The sequence below is a fragment of the Malania oleifera genome, chromosome 13, assembly GCF_029873635.1.
Source record: "Malania oleifera isolate guangnan ecotype guangnan chromosome 13, ASM2987363v1, whole genome shotgun sequence".
Classification (NCBI taxonomy): Eukaryota; Viridiplantae; Streptophyta; class Magnoliopsida; order Santalales; family Ximeniaceae; genus Malania; species Malania oleifera.
In genome coordinates, this window is record NC_080429.1 from 56,434,390 (window position 1) to 56,456,382 (window position 21,993).

At 36.1% G+C, this 21,993-nt stretch overlaps 1 protein-coding gene across 5 annotated transcripts; it reads left to right on the forward strand.

The window, feature by feature from the left end:
- Positions 1–429: 429 nt before the first annotated feature.
- LOC131146133 (vesicle transport v-SNARE 13-like) lies at positions 430–21,710 on the forward strand. 5 transcript variants are annotated; one of them, XM_058095491.1, is made up of 6 exons: positions 430–786; positions 941–1,054; positions 17,936–17,994; positions 18,092–18,280; positions 20,813–20,983; positions 21,178–21,710. In XM_058095491.1, the coding sequence occupies exons 2-6, from the start codon at positions 961–963 to the stop codon at positions 21,328–21,330; spliced, it is 666 nt and encodes a 221-aa protein (XP_057951474.1). In that variant the 5' UTR covers positions 430–786; positions 941–960; the 3' UTR covers positions 21,331–21,710. The 5 variants fall into 5 exon arrangements, with proteins under 5 accessions (XP_057951474.1, XP_057951475.1, XP_057951473.1 ...); XM_058095492.1 differs by having other exon boundaries at positions 430–708; XM_058095490.1 differs by having other exon boundaries at positions 493–822; positions 948–1,054.
- The last annotated feature ends 283 nt before the right edge of the window (positions 21,711–21,993 follow it).

Consider the following 21,993-nt stretch of genomic DNA (forward strand, 5'->3'; position numbering starts at 1 on the left):
ACATTAGTGGCCGTCTTTGATATGTCGTGCCCACCGTTCACACTGGATAGGTCATACCGTCTCAAGGGGGCGTTGCCCTCATATCCCTCATATGGGGCGTTGCTCGCGGACCCCTATGTTTCAGAGGAGAACATCTTCTGTCTTTGTAGTATTATTGCAGTCTACCGCTTCAACCTCATATGAACTATACATCAAGTAAGTGTGTCAATTAATTCGTGGGAGGTGAACATTGCACACATATAGACCAACATTAATTACATAAAGTCACATAGTACCATAGCCATTGAATTTCACATAATAATTTTTATTTATAATATTAAAATTTTAAAATTTATGAATATCAAATCATACACGAAGCCTCAAACAACAGGCCTTACACGTTCGCGCAGCCAGTTCTATGTTAAGGCTACATCCTATTTTATTTAGGTAGGAGAGGGCTCCACAGGAATTTCCCGAGCCCAGGCAGTGACAACGGTGTAACCGGTCCCAGTACGTCAGAGGAAACGAGGGTATTGATGGAAACGAACGAAATCCGTGGTTCCGTGGCATTATCGTAAATATGGCCAATCTGGTGGTTCTAAAGCCCGCAGGGGTACTGTCTTTTCCGAGATTGTTCGATTGTTTTTCCCGTCCAGCAGGCCTCTTACCAGGCTCCGCGCTGTCTCCGGCATCTTTCTCCGTCTGAATTCAGTCTTCAATCTCCTTCTGGTACGCGCTGCTCTTGATCTTTTTTGTTCCATTTCTGGACGCTTGTTCCGAGTCATCTGATTACGCCGGTCTAGAGAGGTGATGCTTTCGTGGATTTCAATCGTTGATTCAAAGGCAAATTCATTTACTGATTTTGAATTTTGAAAATTATGTGAAAATTAAAATTTTGGTGCATTCCTCCCTTTTTATTGGGCAATTTTGGGTTAAATTTGCTGTTCGGTTAATTGCAAAGTTCGTAGAGATCCCGGAACCATGAGTCAGGTATTCGAGGGATACGAGCGTCAATACTGCGAGCTTTCTGCGAATCTATCACGAAGGTGCACGGCGGCTGGTATTCTTGATGGAGGTAAGAGGAATCCTTCATATTCAATCTGTATTTTCCGTTTGTGTGTTTGTCGAGAGCTATCCCTTTGTTTAGTTCGTATACTTCATTGCAGGAACCAATTTTATCCTTTACTGTTAAAAGTGTGTCAATTTAATCGTCCAACTCTTTTAGAACAAGAAATTAAGGCACTTAAAAGGTTTGAAGCCACCAGTGACTGAAAGTTAACGGTTATTTTGTCTTTGACATTTTGTCCCTAACTCCATTTTTATAAGACAGTGGAAAGAACAGTTGAGTTGCAGAAAATTGAGATGCTACCGGCAGATAGAATGTCATCATTTCTTCTAGTACAGGTAATACAAACTACAACAGTAAACAACAAACCAAGCCTTAAATCCCACTAGGTGGGACCGGCTATATGAATCCTTCTCCATCAGTTTACACATTGTGGACTCCGCTGACAATTTAAGAACTATTAAATTCTTATTCACCATCTCATTTCATGTCATTCTAGGTTTATCTTACCCTCTTCTAGTGCCACTGACAGTAACTAACGTACTCCTCCTGTGCACTCTTTGGTCTATCTTGTACATGTTCAAACCATCTGAGTCACCCCTCCCTTATCTTTTGCAAGTGCTATACATAACTTATTGCAAAAATGTTTATTCCTTAATTTGTTTTTGTGTCATACTATTCCACCTTAGCAATTCTTATTTCAATAACTTTTGCTTTTTTGGATATGTTTGTTAGTTTCTCAACATTTTGATCCATATAGCATAGCTTTTTTTATAGCCGTTTTATAAAACATTCCTCTTAATTATAAAGGTATTCTATGATCACACAACACACCTGCAACATTTCTTCCAACTTTAACTCTATGCATAACATCTCTTTGATTTCCCTTTCAACTTGCATGATAGATCTAAGGTATCTAAATCCATTAGTGTTATTAATTTTTTGATCATCAACTTTAATATTTTCTCCAACATTCCTCCTACCATGACTGAAATTACATTTTATATATTATATCTTTTTTTTACTTATCCTAAAACTTTTAGATTATAAAATTTCTCTTCATAATTCTAACTTATATTCTACTATTTTAGTTTCATTAATCAAGACAATATCATTTGCAAACAGCATACACCATAAAACCTCATGTTAGATATTCCTAGTAAGTTCATCTATCACTAATGCAAAAAAGATAAGGATTCAAAGCAGATTCTTGATATACAGTTATTGTGATTGGAAATTTCCTAGCTGTAATCATGACACTAGTCATTATGCTGTCGTCCATATCTTTGATGACATCACTATGCTTGCAACATGTTCCTTTTTTAAAAAATAAAAATAAAAATCACCATAGAACTTGTCTAGGTACCCCATTATAGGATTTTTCTAAGTTGATAAAAATTATATGGAAGTCTCTCTTCTTTTCCCAAAACTTTTCCATCAATCTTCTTAAAAGGTATATAGCTTTTGTAGTTGATCTCCTAGGCATAAAATGAAATTGATTTTTGAGACTCTCATTTCAAACCTTAGTCTTTGTTTAACTGCCATTTGTCACAGTTTCATTTTATGATTCATAAGTTCAATTCTATGATAGCTATTACAATTTTGAATATCTCCTTTATTTATATATATATATATATGTATTAAAGTGCTTTTCCTTTTTTGTTCAACATCTTCATGGCAGCTACACAAGTAAAATTAACAAACTGCAGGCATTAAAAAAAATTATGACTGAGCAGATAAGATCTTATTAGAGCTGCGCATCGCTAAATACAAACCAGAAACTATAAAAAAAAAAAAAAAAAAAGTACCTTAGTGCACAGTAGAGCAGATTTAGGAGGACATTTCAGGAGGTTCCAACCCTTCTTAATCAACCAAAAACCCAAGCATTTGAAGCACTGCTGCTTGCATTTCAAGCAGACGAAAAAGCACAGCAACTGAAAAAGGAAAAAAGGTTGAACAGGACAGAAATAGAAAATCAGAAATAGAGAGAATTAAGGGAGGATAGGGAATGAAGAGGAGAAGTAGAGGAGGAGAAGAAGAAAAGAGAAGAAGAGAGAAGAGAAGAGGGTGCTGGACAGAACAGAAAGTAGAACAGGATGGAGAAGAGAAAGTTCAGGTCAGAAACTGTTCAGGGAAAAGATCTGAGAGAGATCAAGAACAGAGCAGGGAAGGGAGAAGGAAGAAGTAGGAAGAAGGGGAGGAGAGGGAGAGGTTGCGTGTTACAAACAAAGTTCTTACACACCCAACTAAGACAAATATTGAGAAAATAACCCTAACTAAAACAACTATTAACAAAATAACCCTAACTTGAATAAACTTCTAAAACTCCTAAATTTACTAATTTGAAACAAAATCCCTAATTTCTGAATCTTCAACAAAATATTTTGTTAAGAAAAAGCTGCAAGTGATCTTCCATCAAATTCCTTTGTTAGAAAAAACTCGTAGAATTTTATAATGGTGCAACAAGAGCAGGGAATATGTATCCATGCTATTCAGCTTGAAATTTCAGTGTATTTTCAACTCACATGCAAATTTGAATAGCAAATCATTGTAGCTCTCCTCAAGGCACCTGTTGAGATTTTGATTAAAATGAATGACTCTACTTGAAGATAGGTCTCTCCCTGTATAAATTAAGTACATTCTAATGACAGTAATACTCTTACTAACTCTCACTAATTAGCACACTAACATAGTAATAATATTATTGAAAGACATAAATAACCTTTTACGCTCCCCCTCAAGTTGGAGCATAAATGTCATATGCTCCTAGCTTGTTACAAATAAATTTAACATAAGCACCCCCCAAAGCTTTGGTAAACAAATCAGCAAGCTGCTTATCACACTTCATATAAGCGATAGTAATGAGCCTTTGCACAAGTTTCTCCCAAAAAAAGTGGCAATCAACTTCAGCGTGCTTCGTCCGCTCATGAAAGATTGAGTTGGAGGCAATATGATGAGTAGCTTTGAAAACTAAGGTGTAATCCCAAGAGGGGGGATGAATTGGGTTTTTAAAAGTTTCTTTTAAATCTTTTTACAAATTCATAACCTTTTGTAAACTTAACAAACACACAAGAATGATTTGATTTTTAATGCTTAATTAAACCGACCATAATCCACACTTAATATCAACACAAGCCAATGATTCTTAATGAGATACTTTCAACAATGTCAATCAATCAACCAATCAACAAGTTATTTAACCAATATATAAGTTTCAGCAGTACTTCCTTGATTCAGCGTTGGTATAACTCAGCGTAGAGTTTGATAAAAGCCCTGTATTTATGGATTTTATGCACTTCCTTTTAACCTAGGTTTCCGAAAATGATTAATCAACGTACTCCCTTTAAGGTTTCTACAAAAGATTAATCAACGTACTTCCTTAAATTAAAAGTTTTCTCAATCTCAATATTTCAGCTTTCTGCACTTAGATACACAACCACGCAATTTATATATGTATATGCCGAAATTTAAAGAGTAAGGGTAGAGAGTCAGACCGAGCTTTTACAAGTTTCAGCTATACCCGCTTACGTCCTCGCCTTAGGTAAGACCATCTAAGGATTCCATTATAACGCTTCTTTACGGGTGAAGCAAACCATTACAATCCCTCCTTCAATTAGGGTGGAGTCCCTTCTCCAAGCAATACCCCACGCTCGGTACAACGATTCAACCAACCTTGAACTGTCAAAAACTACAAGAGAAACAAGAAACAATTTGGTGTACAATGACACTCTCAAAAGAGTAGATTAGTACAATTGAAATCTACATACTTCAATCAAAATCACAATATAGAAAATTGAAGCTCAAGAAGATATCACCGGGGTTCTTTCTTAGATTGTAAAACTCAGTAAAGAACACAAGAACCATGACCTTTAAATTAGCAAAATCTCAGCAAGAGTATGAGCAAGAGTATTCAATGAGAGAGCTTTGAAAATATGAGAATTGAGATTGATTTTCTTGCTAGGTTATTTTAATTCTTGAAATCAGCATGTATTTATAGAGTTAAAAAGTATATTTTCGTGTTGCCCAATGAAAACTAAGGTGTAGTCCCAAGAGGGGGGGTGAATTGGGTTATCTAAAATTTTCTTTTAATTCTTTTTAAGAATCTTAACCTCTTATTAATTTAGCAGTCACACAACAAAAACTTAATCGAATAATCATCCCACAAACCAATATTCAATCAATCAAATAACCAATCAACAACTAAACCAATCAACCACAAAATACCAAATCAAGATATGATATGCAACTCTTTGGCACTTTTCAGCTTTTGTAAGAACTCAAGATATTTGTTTGTAGCCCTATGTATATGAACGAATTTTTCTTGCTCTCTCAACTAAGATTTCCGCAAACGATTAAACAACGTACTTCCTTTTGGGTTTCCGCAAAAGTTTAATCAAACGTACTTTTTTAAGTTAAGAGTCTTCTTAATCTTGGTTTTGATTTTCAGCAACCTACACTTAGCATACACACCACACAATATATATATATATATGCTGAAAATAAAGAGAAGGGTAAGAGTGAGACCAAGATTTTTACGAGGTTTGGCTTATCCCTAGCCTACGTCCTTGCCTTAGGCTAATACTACCTAAGGATTCCACTATAGCACTCCTTTCCGAGCGGAGCAAACCTTTACAAGTCTTTCTTTAAGGGTAGAGATCCCTCTCCAAGCGAGACCCCACACTTGGTTACAACGATCCAATAGCCCTGAACCGTCAAGAAATAAGAAACAAGAAGAAGAGATTTGTGTACAAGAATCACTCTCAGATAGAGTAGGTTAGTACAAGTATAAGCACAAAGTATACTTCAATGTAAAACTCAATATAATGAAATTGAAGCTCAATGTAAATCTATCACCGGTTTGATCTTTGAAAGATTCAAACTTAAAGCTCAATTTTGGTATGAGAGGTTCAGCAAAAACTTAGTTGAAAGATCAACGAGATGTGACTAAGATAGCCTTTGAGAATTGAGAGCACGTAAAAGTGTGTTGATTGCTGAAAATATTTCTTGGTAATAAAAATCTTTGCCTTGGGGGCTATATATAGAGTTTAAAAAGTTAATTCCTTGTTCCCCCTGATTACGTGGAGTGTTTCTCAAGTTTGCACAAAGTTTGGAGCCCAAGAAACTAATTTTTGAAACATTCCCGTTTGTAATTTTTAAAAGACTCTCGAATGACAGTCGCCTGTCTCACAGGGTCAGGTGCCTGTCTCAATTTAATTTAAAAGTCAGTGTACTGGCAGACTCCTGTCAAAACACAGTTAGTTGCCTCAGTTGACAAGGCAGGTGCCTGTCTGGCTATGCTGAGGCGCTTGTCACCATTCTGTCTGCCTATCTTGAAAAATATAGAAAGGTTAGTCGCCTGTGAGTTTTATGTTAGGCGCCTGAGCATTTTAAAAATTTGTTTTTCAAGATTTTTATTTTAAAAACTCTTTTCTCTTGGGACCTTTATAATATATAACTTTAAAAATTATATTTCAAGGTCTTTAAAAAATAGTTTCTAGGATTTTAATTATCCCTAAAGAGCTTCAATGCATTTATATTGATTTTTACTTGAAGTACTTACATAGAACTTCCTTAAGACTCTGAATCCTTCAACTCTTGAAGTCTTCATGTATGTCCTTGTTTGAATCCATGTTGAGTTTCAACATTCTTTGAGCTTCCACGATATTTGTCAGACTTTAAGCTTTCATGGTTTTTGTCAAACTTTGAGCTTTGTCACCCTTTGATCTGAGCTTTGCTTGAACCACTTGTTTGTATATTTTCATTTACTTGATCTTGAACTTTCTAATATGTGATTCTTGAAACATTACTATTTTGAAACATATTATATTCCCTTGATTTGGTATTATCAAAATAAGAGTCGTAAGCCTTGTTAGGCCAATAATCTCTCTTTTTTTTATGATGACAAATTCGGAGCAAGGGAGTGAACCTTAAAAGGGCTCCCCCTTACAATAAGTACGTATGTAATAATAAAATTTCAATACTCAAACTTAGATTGCAAGATCCATTAATATCAAATAGTCAAAGTTAGTTGAACAGAGTTTCTAATCATTTAAATCATTGAACAAAGTTGTATCTTGTATATCTTTTCAATCATTTAAACAATTGTATCTTGTATATTTTTTTTCATAGTCGTATGTTATATATCTTCTTCTTTTGCTCTCACAAGTATTCTCCCCCTTTTGACATCAATCAAAAAGCGAAAGAAAATCAACAAGCATTGTCATAACAGAGCATAAAAAAGAAAAATATCATATTCTTCCAGAGTAATACACGTATAGTCAAAAGTTCGGAGAAGCAAACCAAAAAGTACTAAATGTCAATACAAACAAAACCTAAGATGAGAACATCATTTAAGATCAAAAACATGAAAAATAGCTAAGATCAATCGTCATCTGCATCTGCAGCATCATCATCTTTTTCAGCATCTGCAGTTTCTTCAGATTGTTGGATGCATCATCGTCTTCTTACTTTCCCTCAAAAGCATCATCAGATGTAGCATCACTAGAAGGAGTAGAGCTAATGTCCATAGGTGTTGCACCTCTGGAGGAGTTGGCCAAGTTTTTCTCCATACAATCTATTCGATGATCAAGAGAGGAACAATGAGTTTCTACAGCGGTGACCTTCTCCTAAAGAGAATCAAGACCAGATTGAATCCTCTGACTGAAGTTAAGGTAATGAGTCTAAAAAGGGAGGAACCAAGGCGGTGTGTCCGCGTCCTTTGGAACAGATGGAGCTGGCTCAGAAGATTGAGGAGGAGGCTCAGGTGTGGTCTGCCTACAACCGCTGTGAAACCACCCTTGAGTATACTTCTTATATCCCATTAGCTTAAGAGTTGTGGTAGAAAATATGTCATAATGGGTTTTTTTACAAAATTAAAGGTTGGTGTGAGGATGTGATGATGAGCAAACACTAAATTCAGCATTCCTACGTAAGGAAGAACGATACAAGGAGCTTCTTCCTTCATGATCATCCACTTGATTATGAGGCTCGGTAGGTCAAACTTTTTTCCTTTAAGAATGCACCACATGACAAAACAATCGAGAAGAGAAACGTGGTCATGTGAACCTGCTCTTGGTAGGATGTTGTAGGTGATCAATTTGTGCAAAATTAGTGCTTGAAGATTCAATTGTTTATAAAGTGGGGGATTGCCAAAATAAACAGGATCATTTGTCATGACTAGTGGTAAGAACTCCCATGGAGTAAACCCTTGTTCCATTATCCACTGTTTTTCAACGGGTTTGCACTCAAAATCTCCTTGCTTTATACAGAGTATCTTTCCTAATGATAATGGAGTGAGATGAATGGACTGCCCCAAGAGATCAGTTGAGAAACCAACGTCTTGTTTCACCATATTGACATAAAAAATTTTGACTAGATTTGGATAGTGTCCAGTGGCCTGATATGTGATAAATTTTTCCCACCCAATATCTTCAAATAGCGTTATGATTTCAGGAAAATCAAAATTGAAAAATGAAACATCGAGTACTTTACCAAGGATTGGATCAATAGATTGAATTTGATTCCGGTAAAGTGTCTTGGCCTGAGGAGTGGTCAGCCACTTTTCTACTTCATCATTGTCGATATGTCGGGAAGAGGAGCCCTTGTTTCCGGTTGACTTTGTTCGTGGCATGGTTCGTGATGATGAAAACCCTAGAGCGTAGTGATGATGGGAGGTTTAGGTTTTGATGAACTCTAAGGATTTGATGAAATCTTGGAGGAGAGAAGATGGTTTAGGGAAGGAGGAGGAGCTTTAGGGAGGAATGGAACAGAGTCAGGCACCTGAAGGGTTTAAAAATGAAGGTCTTTTCGTGTTTTAATGGATGACCCGCCGCGAGTCAGGCGCCTGATGACCTTAATTTCATCAGGCGGAAACATGGCAGGCGCCTGACCTTCAAGTGGTCAGTTGCCTGTCTTTCAGGCTTCCTGAATTCCTCCTTTAAACAACTTCTCGAACATGTAGTAAGCCTAACTCACGTCTAATAGATATAAACCGATCCTCTGAAAGTGGTTTTGTGAAGATGTCCGCTAATTGATCATTTGTATTAACGAATTCAAGAGTTATATCTTCCTTTTGTACGTGATCTCTCAAGAAATGATGTCTAATATCGATATGTTTTGTTCTTGAATGAGATACTGGATTTTTGGAGATATTTATAGGACTAGTATTATCACACTTAATCGATATAGCAGAGTATTCTAAGTTGAAGTCCTTTAATTGTTGTTTCATATAAAGTGTTTGTGCATAGCAACTACCTGCCGCCACATACTCAACTTTCGCGGTGGATAATGCTACGAAATTTTGTTTCTTGGAGAACCAAGAGACAAGAGACCGTCCTAGAAAGTGACAAGTCTCACTTGTACTTTTTCTATTGATTTTACAACCTACATAGTTCGCTTTTGAGTAGCTAATCATTTCAAAACTTGTGTCCTTAGGATACCATAATCCTAGGTCAAGAGTACCTATCAAGTATCTTAGTATTCTTTTAACAGTTATTTGATGAAATTCTTTGGGAGCGGATTGAAATCGTGCTCACATACATACGTAAAAACATTATGTTCGGTCTACTAGCTGTCAAACATAACAAGTTTCCTATCATGCCTCGATAGTATTTTATATCTACTGGTTTTCCTTTTTCATCCTTATCAAGGCTTATTGAGGTACTCATGAGAGTTCCTATGGGCTTACTTCCTTCCATATCAAATTTCTTAAGCATGTCTTTTATATATTTGGATTGATTTATAAAGGTTCCATTTTTGGCGTGCTTAATTTGTAATCCAAGGAAGTAATTTAATTCCCCCTTCATGCTCATTTCAAACTTATCTTGCATACATTTTGCAAATTCGTTACATTAGTTTTCATTAGTTGCACCAAATATGAAGTCATCCACATAGATTTGGATGATGAGCATGTCTTTCATCTTAGTTTTGATAAACAACGTACTATCTGCTTTTCCTCTAGAAAATTCATTTTCTAATAAAAGACCACTTAATCTTTCATGTCATGCCCTAGGGGCTTGTTTCAATCCATACAAGGCCTTAGTCAACTTAAATACATGATTGGGATATTGAATGTCCCCGGTGGTTGTGCTACATATACTTCTTCATTTATAAAACCATTTAGGAAGACACTTTTTACATCCATTCGATATAATTTGAATTCGTTATGTGATGCATATGCTAACAACATTCTAATGGCTTCCATTCTTGCTACGGGAGGAAAAGTCTCATCGTAGTCTGTTCCTCTTCTTGATTGTATCCTTGTGCAACAAGTCTTGCCTTATTTCTTACAACTATTCCACTTTCATCCTTTTTGTTCCTAAACACCCATTTTGTTCCTATTATTGAGTGGTCATCGGGTCTTGGAACTAGTTTTCATACTATATTTCTTTCAAATTGATGCAATTCTTCTTGCATAGCTATTATCCATGAATCATCATTTAGAGCTTCTTCAACATTTTTAGGTTCATCTTGAGATAAGAACGCATAGTGATTACATAGGTTTTTCAATGATGATCTAGTAGTTACTCCTCTAGAGGGTTCTCCTATAATTTGATCTCTATGATGGTTTCTTACAAACTTCCATTCTTTTGGTAATTCAGAATTTTCTATAGGATCTTCATTTTGAGTTTCTTCGTTTTTCTTTTCTTTGACTTCTTCAATATCTAGGTTTTCTAGTTTTTGTAAAGAATCATCTTTCTCTTCAATCTGAATTGTTTTTGTATAAGGATTAACTTCATCAAACGTTACATGGATTGATTCAATAATTGTGAGTGTTCTCTTATTGTAGATTCTAAATGCTTTGTTATTTATTGTATATCCTAGGAAAATACCCTCATCTAACTTAGCATCAAATTTCCCTAAGTCATTTTTGTCATTAAGTACAAAGCACTTACATCCAAATACATGAAAGTAAGCTATATTGGGTCTTCTTCCTTTCCATAATTTGTAGGGAGTTTTATTTAGGCTTGATCTTATCGACACTCTATTTATCACATAACATGTGGTATTAACCGCTTCAGCCCAAAAGTACTTAGGTAGTTTGTTTTCATTTAACATTGTCCTAGTCATTTCTTGAAGGGTTCTATTCTTTCTTTCTACAACTCCATTTCGTTGTGGTGTTCTTGGTGCTAAAAAGTTATGTTTAATTCCATGTTCATTTCAGAATTTTTCAACGTCTTTATTATTGAATTCTCTTCCTTGATCACTTCTTATGTTCAAGATACCATAACCTTTTTCATTTTGAAGTCTTTTATATAAGTTTATTAACATATTGCATGCTTCACCCTTTGAGGCTAAGAAGAGTACCCAGGTAAACTTGGAGTAGTCATCAACGATGACGAAAGTATATTGCTTTCCTCCTAGACTTTGTGTCCTAGTTGGTCCAAACAAATCTAGGTGAATAAGCTCTAAGGGCCTGCTAGTGGAGATATGTTTCTTCTTCTTAAAGCTGGACTTAGCTTGTTTTCCTAATTGACAAGCATCAAATATTTTATCTTTAACAAACTTTGTACTAGGAAGTCCTCTAACTAAGTTTTTTTTAGCTAATCTTGATAATAGGTCCATACTAGCATGTCCTAGTCTTCTATGGCATAACCAACTAGCCTCATTCATAGTTACTAAGCATGTAATATTTTGAGATTTTATCTTTTCAAAATTTATGCAGTATACATTATCAATTCTTTGAGCAGTGAAGAGAACATCATGTTTTGCTCTATTTTCAACAACACATTTATCTTGCTTAAAAGTTACATCATATCCTTTGTCACTTAATTGGCTCATGCTTAAGAGATTATGCTTTAATCCTTCTACTAATAACACATCATCAATGGTGAGAGAAGGTTCTTTACCTATCTTACCAATTTTAATGATTTTGCCCTTAGCATTGTCTCCAAAAGTGACATATCCACCATCTTTTAGCATAAGTGTGGTGAATTTGAATCTATCTCCGGTCATGTGCCTAGAACACCAGTTGTCCATGTACCATTTGTCTTTTGATGTGGTTGTCCTAAGGAAGAAGGGTTTAATGTGTTACTCTTAGGAATCCAAACCTTCGTAGACTTCTTTAATTCAGTTTTGTCTTCTTTAATTTTCCATACTTTCTTTATTTTTACATTCTTTCTTTTAAATGGACTTTCAAATTTATTATGTCCCTTTTTCTTACATAAAAAGCATGTATTGTGTTAATAAATGTCATTTGAGGATGTGCTTGCAAAGTACTTTGATTCTTTGACAAAGTATCCCATATAAAGACCCTTTTTCTTTTTGTTCTCAATTCCATTAAATCCAGTTCCTTCTTTGTCTAATGACATCTTTTGTTTCCCTAGCATTTTTTCAAAATTCTCCTTTCCTTTAGTGAAATTGTATATGATTTTCTCTTTGTCTTCGATTTTGTCTTTAAGGTCCTTTATTTCTAAGTCTTTCTTGCTTTGACCATTTACTTGTAATTTAACTAACTCTTGAGATAAGTCATTTATCTTTTGCATAAGTTCATCAATATGTGATTCTTTTTCTTTTTCCACTGATTTTGATGTATCAAGTTGATTTTTGAGTCACTCTTTTAGGGTAATGTTTCTTTTTGTGACTTTTACAAATCTATTGTGTAAAGTAAAAAGTTCATCTTGCATTTCTTTGTATGATGGCATACTATCACAAGAATCACTACTCGAATTATCACTTGATTCAGCGGATGAACTATAGTAGGAATTTACCTCATCATTGTGTGCCATGAAGCATATGTTGGCCACTTCTTGTTCACTTGATTCGTTCTCCGATTCACTTGAGCTTGTATTGTCCCATGTAGATTTCATCGTCTTCTTTTTCTTCTTTTTGACATCCTTTTTGAGCTGTGGACAATAGGGTTTAATATGTCCAACCTTTTTACAATTATAACAAGTAGGGACTCCATTCTTATTCTTATTTTCCTTTTTACTAGTTTCTCCTTTTTCAGATTTTGACCCTTTAAACTTTCTAGCAAACTTCTTATTTCTTTTAAAGAATTTTCCAAACCTCTTGATAATGAACGCTAGTTCTTCATCATCTAAGTCATTTTTATCTTCCTCTTCTTCACTGGAGCTTTCTTTTGCTGCCTCAAGGGCTATAGATTTCCTATTTTTGTTTTCAGCATTTCTTTCATTCATAGCCATCTCATAGGTAAGAAGAGATTCAATAAGTTCATCTAGTGAGGTATTCTTAAGGTTTTTTCCTTTCGTAATAGCTGTGGCTTTAGGTTCCCAAATGGGTGGAAGACCTCTAAGGATTTTTCGAATCATCTCATAGCTGGTGTAAGTTTTTCCTAATGCATTGAGGGAGTTTATTATATGGGTGAACCTAGTGTACATACTAGTGATGGTTTCATCCAGGTTCATCCTAAAGGTTTCGTATTCACTAGTCAACGTATCTATTCTATTGTCTCTAACATCAACGGTACCTTCATAGATTACTTCTAGTTTGTCCCATATTTCTTTGGCTAGTTTGCATGCCATGACTCTATTAAATTCATTTATATGAAGTGCACAATATAATGCATTTATAGCTTTTGAATTAACTTGCAACATCTTTAATGTATTACAAAAATCTTTAATGATCGCAGTTAGGGTGTTCTACCTTATTTTTAAAGTCTTGACCGGTGATCAACTCACCGGGTCAGTCAACTGGTAGTCGAACTGGTAATATTAGAATAATACAGACACACACAACAACAACAACAACAACAACAACAACTTTCCCCTGTGCGCTGCGCATAGAAAATTTGCCTGTGTGCTCCAATCATGGATGGACATGTACTCTGCATCTTGTCTTCAGCGCAAAAGCCATCTCCTGCAGCACCGACCCCCAAAATCCAAAATAAACTGGAACTTTCTTCTCAACTGAAACCATGCCCACTCCATTTGTGTCCAACCCATGCCTTAATTCGCCGCACCACCACCTGCAATACTACCCTCCGCCTCCACCCACCACCCACCAACCAGAACACTGACCGGAACTTCTGCCTTCATCGACACCAAAAATGATCTGTCCATTGTAGATTGGCGGAAAATATGGAGTTAAGAGTCCTCACTGTGACACTGTCACTGGAAATTATGTGAAGGTGTATTTTGGGTGTGAATTAATGTAAATTAATAGTTGGAAAAAATGGGATTGGGGTCTGGTTTGCTGAAAATGATGGAAATGTGCATTTTGGGTGTATTTGTAGATTGATTGGAAAAATGGGAGTTTTAAGGTATTGCTGTTCGCTGGAAATGATGGGAAAGGTGGGTTTTGGGTGTGAATTGTATCTAAATTGATCGTAAAATATAGAATTCAGGTATCAAACTATTCGCCAGAAATAATGGAAAGGCAGATTTTGGGGGTGGATGCCTGCATTATGGGAGATGGGCTTTGTGGGAAAGAAAAGTAGTAGAGAAGTCAGGTGTAGGTTGGATGGTGAAACCTGCTGATTGGAGTGTGCAGGAAAATTTTCTACGTGCGGCGCACAGGTGGAAGCTGTTGTGTGTGTGTGTGTGTGTGTGTAATGATGATGATTGTTATTAGAAGTCAAACAAATATTATATAGCAACGAGAGGAGATTTGATTCAATTAATAAAATTTTATAAATTGTAAAAGAGTTCAAGATTTGATTAATTTATAAAATATTGAATAAGACTCGGGGGATTTGATTCCAATTGAGAATTTAAGGTAAAAGAATTGAAAATTTACTTAGATTTATATATACTTATGCTTTTAATGCCTGTGAGTAGATTTATGTTTGTGTATGTGTATGAAATAAATTGATTATATATATTGTCTGTTGACTAAAGAAATGCAAAGTGAGACCTGATTGGTTGGCAAAGAACCTCTCCTCCTTGCAGGAGTTCCTCAGTTCAACACCTGCAGCTTGAAAAATTTGCAAGTTTTTCCCCCTTTTAGTCCGCGCCGAGTCAACTTGTCTAACTCACTGGGTCTGGATGGGTTGCATTGAGTCACCCTGGTTTTTTTGGGTTGACTCCAGTTCGTGCCATAACTGGTTTGTGACATCACCTGAACTGGTTCCGGTCTGGTCTGGGTTTTAAAACATGCTTGATACCATCATACCATTCACATATGATTTGCAAGCCATTTGGATGACACCCTTCAATTCTTTATTTCCCACTGCGATTATGTAGCTTCCTATGATTTTTGCTTGTCTACTAAGATCACCTTGCATTTTGACACCACATTTTCCATTGACAACCCTCACTCTACGCTTGGATTCTTTTTAGATCATTTTTATATAACTTGATGTCATAACTTGCTTTTCATGTTTAAACCTCTGACAAATTTCTAAGACATCTGGGGCTTTTGTTTTAGGATTATATATAGGAGTTGGGTAGTTGACCCTATTTGACTTACCATGACTGCTAAGTGGAGTCTCGTGTAAAGTCAATCTTTTGAGTAGCACCATCAAATTTCTTCACTAGATCTATCAGCTCAGCATCTTCCTGTTGAGCCCCCCCTTCCTGCTCTGACCCGCAGCACCAGCATCCATTTCATCTTACTTCTCAGATTTATTAATGCTTCATCATCAGAAAACAATTCTGCATACACTGGATTCTCTTCCTCATTCAATTGTTCATCATCAATCTCATTTGGGGACACAAAATTCATAATTATTGCCAATGTCATTCATATTAAAATTTGTTGCTTGTCCATTTAAATAGGCATTGTTTTCTTTTGATTATCATAAATATCATTAAAGTCAAAACTCCAGCAAGATCTATTCAGTCAACACGTTCCGTGTAATATGAAGTTCGGTAAATTCCATCGAAAGCATTCTCATACTTTCCCAACTTCCATCATAGATTGACCTAGCATCCTTACCCACCCCTTAATGAGGTACCACATAATGTACCTATCAATGTTTTGATATCCCAATTTCTCCGCAATTTTGGACTCTCTTATAATTCAATCTCTCTCTCTCTCTCTCTCTCTCTCTCTCTCTCTCTCTCTCATACACATACAATTACATACTCAGGCGTGATGATCTGGTTTTGGCAATGGTTTGGGTTTTTAGTGACTTATTTTAGAAATTTTAATAGAACATGCGAGGGCCACATGTTTTTAGTGGGAAGAGTTATTGCTTAGAATTGTTTGGGCTTCACAATTGGTTGTCTATAAATTACTGGGGGTGAAATTGGTGCATTGAAAAAGGTGAATAATGAAATCGATTCTCTTAATGAAGTTTGAGGACTAAATGGTCAATTCTCACTTTTTTGTTTGTTCGTGTTTTTTTTTTTTAAATAAATAAATTTACCATTAGTAAATGCTTATTTATTTGTTATTTGTAAATTGGTTCTTTTGGTGAATGTGATTTTTAGTGAGAATGGAAGCTAACATTTTTTTTGGGGGAGGGGGGGGGGGGGGATCAGATTTGGTGGCTTTTTCTGGCCGTCTAGTTTATTTTAATATTGCATTGTAAGAATTTGAAATATTTTAATTTGTAGATCATTCAATACAAGCTTGTTTACAGGTAGGTAAAAGGGTGACGAATTCTGCTTTAATGCTTAAAATTTAAAACCATGTTTCTACTGCTAGACCACCCCCTGCAGAACATTGAGATATATGTGAGTGCACTTCTTTCTAAAAATTACTATTATTACTATTACTAAATTTTGGGCACACGCTGTGGGCGCACCTGATCCTTTTAAAAAATGAAAAATAGAATGTGTTAGGGAAGAAGATAAAGTGACTACAACCAAGGAGATGATAAGAATGCTCAAAATTGGGAAAAAAGAAAAGAAACGAAAAAAATAAATAACATAACGAAAAAAAATTTCTTGAAATTTCATCATAATTACCAGACCACTGCAAATTAGCTTTTTCACGCTGGTCTTCCTTAACCATTCTTTTTCCACCATCCAAACAAAATTCTTTACGTTGAAGTATCAGTTAGTCACTAGCACATCTTATCCAACAAATGTTGAGTACCTACTTCCTTCCCATTGATCTCCTCTAGGACCACAGATTTAGGCAAAATCCCATCCATAGTCTGTTTACCATCCTTTTGCTTTTTACCCAATCCAAAAAAGGTGGCAGATGAGACATATCACCAAGCAAATCAGATGAATAAGAAACATATCTAAATTGTTCCCCAACCTCATTCAATAGTAATTCATCCATTTGCTCTTTACCCCATCTGTCCTAAAAAATATGGATGCCCTCGAAACCTCCTAGCAGAAAGGTGGCGGATGAGACATATCACCAAGCAAATCAGATGAATAAGGAACATACCTAAATTATCCCCTAACCTCATTCAATAGTAACCCACCATTGCAGGCAGAAATGCAAAGTCACCGTCACACTTGCTTTCTTTCTCCAATTAAGACAATGATCTTTAGTATTCTCCTTTTAACCAGCACCTCCACCTCCTTGTCCTGTGATTGTACACTTCAGTATTTAACACCCCTGACCTTTGCTCCACCTCTGCAAGTACTCCCTTGGAATCTTGACATCCAATTGACCCGTAGCTCATGCACCAATCGTGAGCATCCACAACCAACGGCCTCCATAGGTAACTCTCTGGACACCTCATCAGCAGTTTCAAATTTTAACGATGGATTGTTTTAGTTTCCGATGTGGCTCATAAACTGAGTTTTCTATAGAAACTTAAAAAAAAAAAAATTAAATTTAAATTCTTGATCTATGATGCAAGATTGTGAGGACATATTAGGAAATATTTGATATCCACCCAAAGATAGCTTCATTTGTAAAATATGTTAGATTATTATTAATTTATTATTATTAGAGAAGTTCATTCTTTTGCATGTGCTTTCTTATGGATTGTGCAAATGCAGTCATTGAATCCTTTTTTTTTCTTTTCACCTCTTAGCCATGATTTTTTGGTTGGTGATTCTTTTATGCATCCTTGATCTGCAGAGCAGAAGAAGCAGAAAATTTCTGAGATAAAAGCTGGTTTGGATGATGCTGAGGCTTTGGTAATTTTTTCCACCATACAGATATTCAACCCCCCCCCCCCCCCCCCCAGGTATATGCTTGTAGATTTATAATGTGATTTTTCTTGAAACTCTTCAGATTCGTAAAATGGATCTTGAAGCAAGGAGCTTGCAGCCAAGTGTGAAGGCTATGCTTCTTGCTAAGCTAAGAGAATACAAAACGGATATGAACAATTTGAAGAGTGAAGTTAAAAGGATCACATCAGCAAATGCTAATCAGGCAGCCCGGGATGAGCTGTTGGAGTCAGGAATGGCTGATACAATGGTGGTATGTATGTCTTCACTTACTTCCTTTTTGTGGCTATTTCAAGTGTTACGAAAATTGAAATTGGATTGCTCAGTGTAAAGAGACATCTATTTCTGTTTTCCCCCCTTTGTGCTCAACAAATACCTTAATGTTTTTTTTTTGTATTATCTTTTTATTACAATGTCTTTTTCCATTAATATGGATTGAACAACTGGGGGTCCATTTGGTAATCCATTTAATTTCAAATGTATCCATTTTCTTTTGTTTTATTTTGGAAGTTTAGAAGCAGGAAACATAGTTGGTAATCCAGCCCATTTAAAAAAAAAAATTGAAAAACAAAAACAGAAACTCTGAAACCATGTTTGACATATGACCTGAAAACGAACATAGGTAAAAATTTTCACTTGAAAATGATTAAAAAAAGCAATGGTTGATCATATATTATGTGATAGTTGTAGAAGTTGGGGTTTAGAAGCTTGGCGTCAGTCTTAGAGTTTTGCGACTGTGAGGCATGGTTTTGGTATATGATTTTGACTTGAAGGGAAGTTTGGGTAACCTGGATTCGACTATGCAGATGTCATGGTGATGGTTCTAGTATGTCATTGTGACGTTGTGGTTGGTCTGGATAGTACCGATGGTGGTGTTCTCGAATCAAGATGTATGATCATTAGATCATTGGTGGTTACTCATATGTGAACTCTATACTTCGGAGACATGAATTTTGGGGGAACACCAGGTGAGCGGCTTACTTCCCTTGGTATCTACTAAGTGTGCCCCTAACGAGCGCTCAGGGGTGGACTCTTGACATCCTCAGCGGGTGTCTTTAGCTTCCGTGTGGGATTGGGAGCCTTATGTGACTTTTGGACAAACACTAGGTAAGCGGCCTACCGCCCCTAGTATCCTATTGGATACCTAAGTGTGCCCCTTGAGGAGCACTTAGGGGTGGACTCTAGACATCCTCAGGGGGGTGTCTTCGGCTTCAACTTCCATGTGACATTGGGAGCCCCACAAATGATCCATTAGAGAATGAGATTGCGTAGTACTCTTAGCCTGGTGGTTTGATGTCCATCCCTTCTTGGTTGTTGGCTATACTATTGGGCGGTGTCATTCTAGATCCGATTTGACTATTGAGGGGTGTTAATCCTTCACATGTCTTGCTCAAGTAGTCTATGGTGTCACTTCCCCTAGTCCCAGCTAGTGGGTGGTAAGTGATGGGTATGTTGGCTTGAGGATTGTGTTGCGGGGATGAGAGTTATCCTCAGTACTGGTGGAATGTGAGTTTAACTCTCTTAGCGTTCGAGTCTGGGTTCCTCGATGACAACCCTAGTTGGATCAAGGGCTTCTGAGCCCTTAGACTTGACCATTGGGTTAGACATTTGAGTGTTTCCTGGGATGAGGATGAGTATGGCTGTGATGGACTTGGTGTAGTTTTGTCGCTGCACAGGCGTGACTCCCTAAGGCTTTAGGCAGATCTGGGCAAGGGTGATTCCTTTTGGCCTATAAACTGGAACTAAGGTCCATGAAATACATGAAACAAGTACTATTATTTTTTTTTTTTTATGTTTACTGTGTTGGACTAATAGAGTTGTTTTGCTGTCCCTCAAGCATAAACTGTTACAGGGTCATCGCACAGTCATGGGATGACAATTTGTCCTGTAAACTTTGAATAAATGAATCAATCAATACCGAAAGCATGGGATAGTAATGATAATAATTGAAACATGGAGTACACTTGAACCTTATTTGGATTAAAAGCTCATCTAACACTGGTAGTTTTTATCAATTGAAAGGAGAAAAATGAATTTTAACTTTTATTCATTTGATCTGAGATTATTATTCACATGAAAATATTGCATGGAAGTAGTCTTTTGAAGGATTTTTGCTTCATTTCCACCACTGGTTGCACAAATTCCTTCTATTTAATTTTCATTTTCATTGTAATACAGTGGGAAAAAAAATGGTGATGACGTGTTCGGCTAGTTAATAGTTTTCAATATCTGTTGTCAATTTTCAGCCGTAGTAGCAACAATTGAAAATAAGATTTTATGGTTTGCATTTGTTGTGGCAACTCGTTGTCACAGTATTTTTATGTCCATAATTTTTGCCTTCGTGGATTAAACTATTGAGCAGACAATTTTTTTAGTGAACTAATATTGAAATAAACATGTAGATTTAAAATAAAGCCAATCTTTCATGTTGATAATTTACTTTTGTGGATTAAACATTGAGTACACAATTCTTTCTAGTGAAGCAATATTAAAACAACGTTATCATGTGGATTTAAAATAAAATTTAAATGGAAATATCCCTAAAATTTATAGAAAATTTTAAAATAAAAAAATATTCCAAAAACATTTTCACCATGCTAAACTTCACAGTAGGATTGTTCTTGGAGTAGTAAAAAGTTAGTTTAGAAATATATTTATTAAGTGAAATAATTATTTAGTTAGTCGTATTTTTTATTACAATATGTATATGTTTTTATGAATGGATTTTTTGGGCTACCATTTTATTGATGTTACCTCGTCATGTATGCTTATGATGATGAGGCAGGCATCAGCTGATCAAAGAGGGAGACTGTTGATGTCAACGGATAGACTGAACAATGCCAGTGGTAGAATTAAGGAGAGCAGAAGAACAATGCTGGAAACTGAAGAGCTCGGTGTCTCAATACTTCAAGATTTGCATCAGCAGCGGCAGTCTCTCCTGCATGCCCATAACACAGTAACACACATTCCTAATACTTCATTGTTTTCTAGTTTGTGTCACAGAATTTGATGGTCTCGTAGAGTTGCTGATAACATGGTGAAGTGTCACTGGGTCGATGCTTGTGGTGTAGTTTTACCCTTGAGCTGTAAAATAGTCCCAGCAGATGCCATGGTCTTATATTTACTTTACTCGTATGCTTCCTTGTGCAGCTTCATGGGGTGGATGACAATATTGGGAAGAGCAAGAAGATCTTGACTGCAATGTCAAGAAGGATGAGCAGGAACAAATGGATTATCAGCTCCGTCATTGCAGCACTAGTTCTTGCAATCATCTTGATCCTTTATTTTAAGCTGGCTCATTAGCCTTTTGGTGTGGACATTCTGTAAGTCTCCAATTTCATTATTTGCATGTGCTGTTGGGCATCATTTTTCACTGAAGGATTGCAGTATCAGTAGTTCCCTGGTCTCAGGTCTCACTTCTTTGGTGAAAATGAGCAATTTGGTTGCTTTGTATGGGAAATCCCTCTTTTGACTTCTCACTGTTCTAGTTTTCCTCTTGGGTTTGGTACATTGGTCAATGGAATGTGTCCATTTTGCCTTTTTTTTTTGGTTTATCTGATATAGGGGGAGAGAACTTTTTCTTTATACGGAAGTTTGATACCAATCTAATTATTGTAATCTCCAATTTGTTAATTTCAATGGGGTATGTGAAGTCAACACCCAAAAAGTCAAATATTATTTATTCATTTATTGCGTGGGTTGGAGATTTCATCTCCGATACCAACCATGGATGTGTGTTTAGAACCTTGGGGTGTTTTTCATCGTTGCAGATATGCACGACTCGCCGCTTGCATGGTGGTGCTATTGTACTATGAATATTTCTATGGAGAGGGATTGTTTTCGATGCCTTTTTATTTTAGGTTATGTCTTTTTTGCTTTAGTTCAAAACTTGAACCAAAAAGGAAATTGCACCAATAGTCCTTAAACCAGTTTGAGTGTTCTATGTCCACACCTAAACTTCAATTG

Coding starts and splice junctions, on each gene's coding strand:
- LOC131146133 (XM_058095491.1), top strand. CDS start 961: ATGAGTCAGGTATTCGAGGGATACGAGCGTCAATACTGCGAGCTTTCT. Junction 18,281..20,812: donor GAATGGCTGATACAATGGTG/GTATGTATGTCT, acceptor ATGATGAGGCAG/GCATCAGCTGATCAAAGAGG. Junction 20,984..21,177: donor TCCTGCATGCCCATAACACA/GTAACACACATT, acceptor TTCCTTGTGCAG/CTTCATGGGGTGGATGACAA.